This window comes from Cricetulus griseus (genome assembly GCF_003668045.3).
Source record: "Cricetulus griseus strain 17A/GY chromosome 1 unlocalized genomic scaffold, alternate assembly CriGri-PICRH-1.0 chr1_1, whole genome shotgun sequence".
Classification (NCBI taxonomy): Eukaryota; Metazoa; Chordata; class Mammalia; order Rodentia; family Cricetidae; genus Cricetulus; species Cricetulus griseus.
Genome location: NW_023276807.1, coordinates 210,042,688 through 210,051,441, shown reverse-complemented (window position 1 = coordinate 210,051,441; position 8,754 = coordinate 210,042,688). Strand labels below are relative to the sequence as shown.

The 8,754-nt window shown below is 41.0% G+C and overlaps 1 protein-coding gene across 1 annotated transcript in view; it reads right to left on the bottom strand.

Moving 5' to 3' along the window:
• Positions 1–1,444: 1,444 nt before the first annotated feature.
• The window catches only part of Rnf212b (ring finger protein 212B), a 34,883-nt gene continuing 27,573 nt past the window's right edge, over positions 1,445–8,754 (bottom strand). The window contains exons 12-15 of the mRNA XM_035453464.1: positions 7,519–7,558; positions 6,818–6,912; positions 5,360–5,421; positions 1,445–1,655 (exon numbers count right to left, since the gene is read on the bottom strand). Coding sequence (XP_035309355.1) covers positions 1,593–1,655; positions 5,360–5,421; positions 6,818–6,912; positions 7,519–7,558 — 260 coding nt within the window. The 3' untranslated portion in view covers positions 1,445–1,592. The remainder of the gene's footprint in view (positions 1,656–5,359; positions 5,422–6,817; positions 6,913–7,518; positions 7,559–8,754) is intronic.

The following is an 8,754-nucleotide window of genomic DNA, read 5'->3' as shown; positions in this document are numbered from 1 at the left end:
TTCAAGACAGGGTTTCTCTGTGTATCTTTGGCTGTCCTGAAACTCACTCTGTAGACCATGCTGGCTTCAAACTCACATAGATTTGCCGGCCTCTGCCTTCTGAGTGCTGGGATTAAAGGCCTGTGCCACCATGCCTGGCTTTTTTTTTTTTTTTTTTTTTTTTTTTTTTTTTTTGATAGGCTTGCCTTGAGTTATGGCTGTAGTTGAACTTCTGCTCCTCCTGCTTCCACCTTCCAAGAGCTCTGCCAATGGGCTATATCTATACCAAGCCTGAGTCTAGGGGTTTGATGTAGTCAAGTCCATTAACAATCTAATTTAAGGGCTGGGTATGTAACTCAGCAATAGACCTCTTGCCTAGCATATATGACACCCTAATTTCAAGCTTCAGCACACTTTAAGATTATTTCTGATTTAGTCTACTTTTATTATTTAAAGATTCAGGATATATTTTGATATATTAAATAAAAATAGAAAACCAGAGGACAGTAAGTCAGCATCTGTTGGCACATACATAGTTCCCAGCAGTCAGATGACAAGATTTATTCATGCTTCAGTAGTGACGGCAGGCTGTAACTCCACTTGCTCATCCCATCTTTCTAGAACCTGCAAGAGTTGCAGTAGCCATAAAAGAGTATCTTCTTTTATGATTTTTTCCTCTTTATTAATCTACATACTTTAGTAAGCTGGAAATCTATTCTACCAATTGTTCTGACAAAGGAAAAACAAAGCATTTCATAACTGGATGTAGAACGAACAATGGGTAAAAGAAGTATAATAAATTAGAGGAATGGTTGTTTTGCTTATTAAAACTGGTAACAGGAACACAAAGTCTAATGCTAAAAAGTGAAATTCAGAAATGAACCAGGATAAGTATATTATCCAGTCTCTATACCCCAAAGCATGAGGCCAAGGATTTCTGCAACTTTAGTTTCAAACTGGGAAATGAAAGGCGGTACATATGGGGCAGAGATAATTATCTTTCTGAAGCCTAGTGTAAGACATAAAAGCTTTCTTGTGCTTTGATAAAAGATTGAGCCAGTGAGATGACTTAGATGGCCGCCAAGCCTAGTGACCTGAGTTGTATCCCCAGGACAGACCTGGTGGAAAGAAATGACTCCCACAAGTTGTCCTCTAACTCCCAGCCCATACCTACATAAAAATTATTTAAATAAATATTTAAGTAAATAATAAAATTTATTATTAAATTAATAAAAAATTTAAGGGCCTGGAGAGATGGCTCAGCAGTTAAGCAGGCTTTGTGCTTGTCAAGAAGGTCCAAGCTGGGTTTCCCAGCACCCACGTCAGTCAGCTCACAAACTGCCTGTAACTCTGGCTCTAGAGGATCACACACCCTCTTGGCCTCCACAGGCATATGCAAGTGGTACACACACACAAACACACACACACACACACACTGTAAAAAAAATTTAAGTGTTGTGGAGAGGAAAATATAAAGTATAAGAGAACAAGCTGCAGAATGAAACCAAGAAACAGCCGGTATACATGTTCCAAACCTATATCTCCTGGTAGGTATACTAGACTCTGAAGTCTATCCTTGAGCATTATGCATAGATCAAACCTGAAAGAGATGTCTATCTGGAAATGCTCCATCCTTCTCTCCTGGCTAATCCCGTCTGCTTCTGTTGGTAGAATGTCTGCAGTAGAGAACATATTTGCATGTTACAACAAAACAGACAACTAGGAGTGTTTCCAACCATCAAAGTTTAATGGAACAAGACCAGCTGCCATTGCTTCTCCATGGTGTCTCACTGTATGATGACTAGCTTCCAAAATTTTGTTTTTTGAGACAAGGTCTCACTATCCCTGTTTGCCAGAGCTTGTCTATGTAGACCAGGCTGACCTTAAACTCACAGAGATCTGCCTGCTGGTTTTCCAAGTGCAGATATTTAAGGTGTATGCCAATATGTCCAGCCCAAACTAAGATCTGATGCATCCGGTGTGATGAGGGCTTTGTCATACTTAAGAAACTAGAGGCCAGGCTTTGGTGGTGCACGCCTTTAATCCCAGCACTCGGAACGAGGTAGGCGGATCTCTGTGAGTTGGAGACCACCCTGGTCTCCAGAGCGAGTGCCAAGATAGGCTCCAAAGCTACACAGAGAAACCCTGTCTCGAAAAAAAAAATGTAGAATATTTCAGTGCTTTGTGATTATAATGTCAAATATATGAGACACTTTGGGAAGATAGGAACATTTGACTATGATATTACCAGGGAGGCAGAGATCTTACAACTCTGGGGATATGGTACTTTTTCAGTAATTATTTTTAACTTCTTCATGTTTTATTTTTTAAATTTTATATTTATGGGTGTTTTACTGCATGTATGTGTGTGCACCCCTGCACACAGAAGAGGGCATCAGAGATCCCCTGAGACTGGAGTTAGAGGGTTGTGGTCCACCATGTGTAATCTACACTGGATGCTGGGAGTCCAACCCAGGTCCTCTGAAAGAGCAGCCAGTACTTTTAAGTGCTGAGTCATCTCTCTAGTCCTAATAGGTTTTGTTTTAAAGGACAGACTAGAATAATAAACCCATCATCCAACATAAAAAACAAAACAAACAAACAAAAAAAACAACTCCTGGCCAATATTTTACTCATATATTCTACTGCCTCTTTCTACTAAATTATACTAAAGCAAAATCTAGATACCATTTAACATCCTGTCTTAGTTAGGGTTCCTACTGCTGTGACGAGATACCATAACCACTGCAACTCTTATAAGGGAAACATTTAATTGGAGTGGCTGGCTTGCAGTTTCAGAGGTTCAGTCCATTATCACCATGGCAGGGAGCATGGTAGCATGCATGCAGATGGTGTGCTGGCTACATTTTGGCTTACATGGAAAAGGAAGTCAATTGTCACATTGAAGGAAGCTTGAGCAAAAGAGACCTCAAAGCCCGCCAACACAATGACATACTTTCAACAAGGCCACACCTCCTAATAGTGCCACTCATTTTGGGGGTCATTTCCTTTCAGAGCACCACACTTGCTATTCATAAATTTTTGTATTTACATATATACGTGTACATATTGTATGTGTATGTAAATACGAGTCATCAGACCTAAAATACTCCTTGGTATTTAAAGTTCTTTAATAGTGTGGGGCATAGTGTTCCATACCTTTAATTTCAGCACTCAGGAAGCAGAAGCCGGCAGAGCTCTTTGAGTTTGAGGCCAGCCTGATCTACATAGTGAGTTCCAGACCAGCCAGGGCTATAAATGAGACCCAGTTCCAGAAAAAACAAACAAACAAACAAACACAACTTTAATAGTGCCCAACAGAATACAATTCCTCAAGTATCTTACAGAGGCAGGTTTTTTGTTTTTGTTTTTGAGATGGGGTTTCATATAGCTCAGACTAGCCTCCAAACTTGTTATGTAGCCTAGGATGATCTTGAACTCCTGATCCTCCTGCCTTGACCTCTCAAGTGCTGGGATGACAGGTGTGCACCATTACATCCAATTATGTGTTTCTAACAAGATTCAACTTGGGGCCAAATATTTATAGGTCTCTTGTATTTCCTTATAGGTTAATCTCTATTTGTAAGGTTCTATGAGAGGGATGCTGTTTCTTCAGTGTTTCTTCTTACAGGTTAAACCCCAGGCTTTTTGTTTATTGTTTCTTGTTGTTTTGAGACAGTTTCAGGTATCTCGGTCTGGCCTTGAGCTCCTAATCTTCCTACTTCTATCTCCCAAATGCTGCCAATGTTAGGCTTCTAATGTCTAAAAAAAGAAAAGAAAAGAAAAGAGAAGCAACAGCAGCAACAACAAAAACTCTCTTCCTGTCCCCTCTTCTCTCCATTGAAACATGAGCCTTGAGTTTGTTATGTGGGCAAGGATGCCTTTGAATTTCTTGTCCATCTCCTGAGTGCATGTACCTAGTTTCATGAAGTACAGGGGACTGGACCCAGCGCTTTGTGTATGCTGGGCATGTACTCTACCAACTGAGCTACATCCCTAGACACCCCCCCTTTTTTTGTAAACTTAAAAAACAATTACATGCAAAGAAATTTCTTTTTATTCTCTTGTTTTTGGATATCACCTAAGGCCTTGTATATGCCAGGCAAACACACTTACCATTGGCCTATATCCCTAGTTTGTCTATTCTTTTATCTAAGACAAGGTCTCTAGCCAACCTGGCCTGGAACTTACTGTGTAACTCAAGATGGCCTCAAACTTGTGATTCTCCTATTTCACCTGAAATTCTAGGATGTAAGTATCTGGATAATTTTTACTTTTCAGACAGGGTTTTACTAAGGCTTGAAACTCATACTATAGCACAGGCTGTTTTGAACTTGTGATCCTCCTGCCCCAGTCTCTGAGTAGCTGAATTACAGGCTATTGTCACTAGGCCCTACTTAAATTTTGATTTCTTACTGATAAAATAAAGGACATCTGGGGGGGGGGCTGAATGATGGCTCAGTGATTAAGAGCACTGGTTGCTCTTCCAAAAGTCCTGAGTTTAGTTCCCAGCAACCACATGGTAGCTCATAACCATCTCTAGTGAAATCTCTTCTGTCATAAAGGCATACATGCAGACAGAGTACTCCTATACATAAATAAATCTTAAAAAAATTTAAAAAGGGCATCCTGGATTATGGAAATAAATATATCCCAATCTTACTATGCAGGAATGGATTATTCCTTGGTTCATGAGAAACTTTCAGAGAAAATAGCTTCAAAAAAAATCTTAAAACCCAAGACACAAAAGTGGAATTAAAAGGCAAGACTGAATTTTTCACTTATTGGAACTTCTTACAAATTTCCACCACACCCTTTTTCTTTTGTTGTCTGATTAGGATTAGTTCCATAAATTCACCTTGAGAAATAAACACTCTTCCTTGTTCACCCAAAAGATACATTCCATTGAAAAGGAATTTTCATTGCCAGGGCTAATGGGTCAGGTTTGTAATCACAACTGTTTGGGAAACTAATCACAGCTAGTCTGGGTAACTCACTACGATCTGACTTAAAATGAAAACGGTCTGGGGATACAGATGACTGGGAAAGTACTTTCCTACAACACACAAGGTACCCAGTACCAAAGACAAAACAAAAACTTTGTTTGGAACTACTGGAAATGTTAGTATGCTTTTGGCTAAGATTAGTTACTGTCATGTGTCTTAATTTTAGAAAACGCCAAACCAGCAAACTGGTTTGTAAAAATCTGTCCGTAAGGTAGAATCATGGAAACTGAGGCCATCCTGAAAACACCCATTATCACAATCATACCTGTCTCACTCACTCACCATTGGTTACCTTCTACCACCCTGAACCTCAGCCTTAAGTGTGAAGGCCTAAGAGTTCTACACACATATGAGTTTGACTAGCCAGACATCACCTGTAGGACCGGAAGTTGGAAACCAGGAAGATTCTCTGGTGTGGCTCTGCTTTCCCTCTGACCTAAAGGACAGGACAGAATTGTGACAGATAACTTACTTGGGCAGTTTCTTAGTCATGTTACTTGTAGGCCACAATATCTGGTGAGCTCTTAAATAAAGACTACTACTTGGAAAGGGAAAAACTATTAAGTAGCTTGGCATAGTGGTGTATGCCTGTAAATCTAGTATCTGTAATATTGAGGCAGAAGAGTCATGAGTTTGAGAACAACCTGGCCATAGACAAGGCCAGCCTGGACTACATTGGAAGACTCGGGGGTGGGTGGGTGTGTGTGTGTGTGTGTGTGTGTGTGTGTGTGTGTGTGTGTGTGTGTGTAAAATCCTGAATCCCAACCCTTGAGAGACTAGCTTCAGTTACAAAGGGAATCCAGACCAGCCTGGGTGAATGAAAGAAACCCTGTCTGAAATCGATTAGCTAATCACTTAGAGAAACGGGCCATCACATCAATTTTCTTTCTCATGACAACACAGCTCTACATGGTGGCATTAGGAGAAAACAGTTTGAGGGTGGAGTTGAACCAGAAGTGGAAATGCGGGTGAGCTACTGAAGAGGACAGCAGGGCTGGTGACAGCAGGAGCAAACACACTGCATTTTGTTTTATTTTGTTTTGTTTTTTCGAGACAGGGTTTCTGTGTGTAGCTTTGGAGCCTATCCTGGCACTTGCTAGGCCAGCCTCAAACTCACAGAGATCTGCCTAATCTGTTGGGATTAAAGGCGTGTGCCACAGACGCCTGGCTAACACACTGGATTTTGCAACCTTTGGAACTGAACTCCCAGCATGTTCAATGTGGGATCTAAAAATCCAGTTTAATTTTTTACATTTCTTATTTATCTCTGTGTGTGTGTGCTCACATATGCACACAAACCAGCACACACATACATGAGAGCCATGGTGCACATGTGGATGTCAGGACAACTTTGAGTTGTTTCTCTTGCCTTCCATCATGCAATTTCCACACCTGTGAGTTCTAGGGATCAAACTCATGTCACCAGACTTGGCATAAAGCCTTTACCTGATGAGCCCTCTTAGCGAATCTCAACATGGGATATCCAAAAAAGCTAGGCCTGGTGGTATGTGCCTATAGTTAAAACACTTGGGGGAGAGATGCAGGGTCATCACAAGGTTTTTGGTAAACCTGGACCTCACTGATGGTTGGAGGCTACCTGACCTGCACAATAAGATCCTGTCTCAGGAAACCTAATTTGTGGTTAGGACACATAGTAAGGCCCTGGTCCTGGGTTTCATCCCTAGTTTGAGGGGAACATGGAGGAAGGGGCCAGCCTAATCCTAAAGGCCAACCTGTATATTATAGGATACGACTGGTGACAAGTTTGTACTCCTCAGGTAAAATTCAGACCTTCCTCTCATTGTAAAGGAGACTTGAGAACATTAACTTACCAGAATTGTTGGGAGTGAGGACTCTTGTGTGGCCTGAGTCCCCAATGAGGAATGGTCTAAAAGAGATCCCCTGTCCAGAGGAGGCAGATGAAGGTCTAAGGAATAGAAATAAAAGCATCAATAAAGCTAGAATCACACCATCCCAATTGTAATCTCAGAGGAGGGGATTTACAGAGGCAGGAGGATTGAGGCAAGTTCAAGTCCAAACTGGTCTACATAGTGAGTTCCAGGATAGCCAGGGTTATAGACCAAGACATATCTCAAAAACTAATTGGCCAACCTAATGAAGGTAAACACAACAGAGGAAAGATGAAGGTAGAAACGTATATAAAGAGTAAGCCTTTAGGCCAGAGAGGAGAGAAAACCCTGTCTACAACCGAGAAAGCAATAACTTGACTGCATATTATACACAGTATTCTCCCATCTTCTCATAAATTGTGGATTATGAATGCCAGTAGTATAGGCCACCAGACAAGGAACCCTAGGAATGTTGGCAGAATCACTGTGAATACATCACCAGAAAAAGGAAGCAAGACACTAGGCATGGTTGTGCTCCCCTATGATCCCAGAACTTAGGAGGCAGAATCAGGAGGAGTTCAAGGGTAGCCTCAGCTACATACTCAGTTTGAGGCCAACCTGAGCTATATGAGACCCTGACTCAAACACACACACACACACAGAGGAAGTGCAATGTTACTTACCTGTAAGAGAGGCTATGTGTTGAAGCTGGTGAAGGGGTTTCTGGAAAGCATAAATATGAGCCAGTGAGAAAATTCAGAATGGATTTAGAGGCTAGTGTGAAGGAAATGGGGTCAAAGTTTTTTTTTTGTATATATATTTTAGGGTTAGGGCTAATGATAAGTGAAAAGGCTCATAAGTCACTTAGTACCTCACAAAGGCACTCTTTTCCCTTTCTTGAGTGTGGGGGATAGGGCCCAACACTCCCTTGAAGTGCTTTAATATGTATGTGCTTTCTTTGGCTTTCCCTTTAAGATGGTAATGAAAAGTGTAGCCAAAGACAAGAGTCATGAAATTGTCTAGCAGGAGCATCAGTGAAAAGAAAGTGATACAGATCCCCAGCATCCAAGTCAAGGAGCAAGTTTGCAAAATCAGTCAGAATATCATTTCAGAACTCCTGAAATTATAAAGATCTGGAGGTAATCTGGAAAATGTACATTAATAAAAACAAAATACTGTGAATGTGAGTAGAAGCAGCTAATGTCATAACCTTTTAACCATACTCATGTCTCCTCCAGCTTCATGGTAGCTTTGGAAACCAACAGGCCATAATCATGATGAAAAACAGATTTGATAGTCACTAGAGGGAAGGAATGGGGTTGGAGTTCTTACGTGTTGCATAACATAGTTGTGCATATGTGCATGTGGATGCACATGTATGTGGAGGCCAGGAATTAATGTCACATGTCTTCTATTGCTTTATAGATTTATTTATTTATTTATTTATTTATTTATTTATTTATTGTTTTTCAAGACAGGATTTCTCTGTGCAGTCCTGGATGTCCTGGAACTCACTTTGTAAACCAGGCTGGCCTCAAACTCACAGAGATCTGCCTGCCTCTGCCTCTGCCTCCTGACAAATTTTCTTTTTAAGTTTTTCAAGACAGGATTTTTCTATGTAGCCTTAGCGCCCCATTGCTTTGCATGCTTTTTAAAACAAGGTCTCACTATGTAGCCCTGGCTTATCTAGAGCTCAGAGGGTTCCACATCTTCTGCCTGCTGAGTGCTGGAATTAAAAGTGTATGCCACCATACCTAGTCAGTACCTTAAAGGTCTATTTTCAATTATGTATACATGTGCATGTGAGTACAGGTGTGCAAGGCACGGGATCCCCCAGAGCTGGAGTTATACGAAGTTGTAAGCTGCAGGCCTGATGTGGGTGCTGGGAATAGAACTCAGGTCCTCCGAAAGAGCAACAT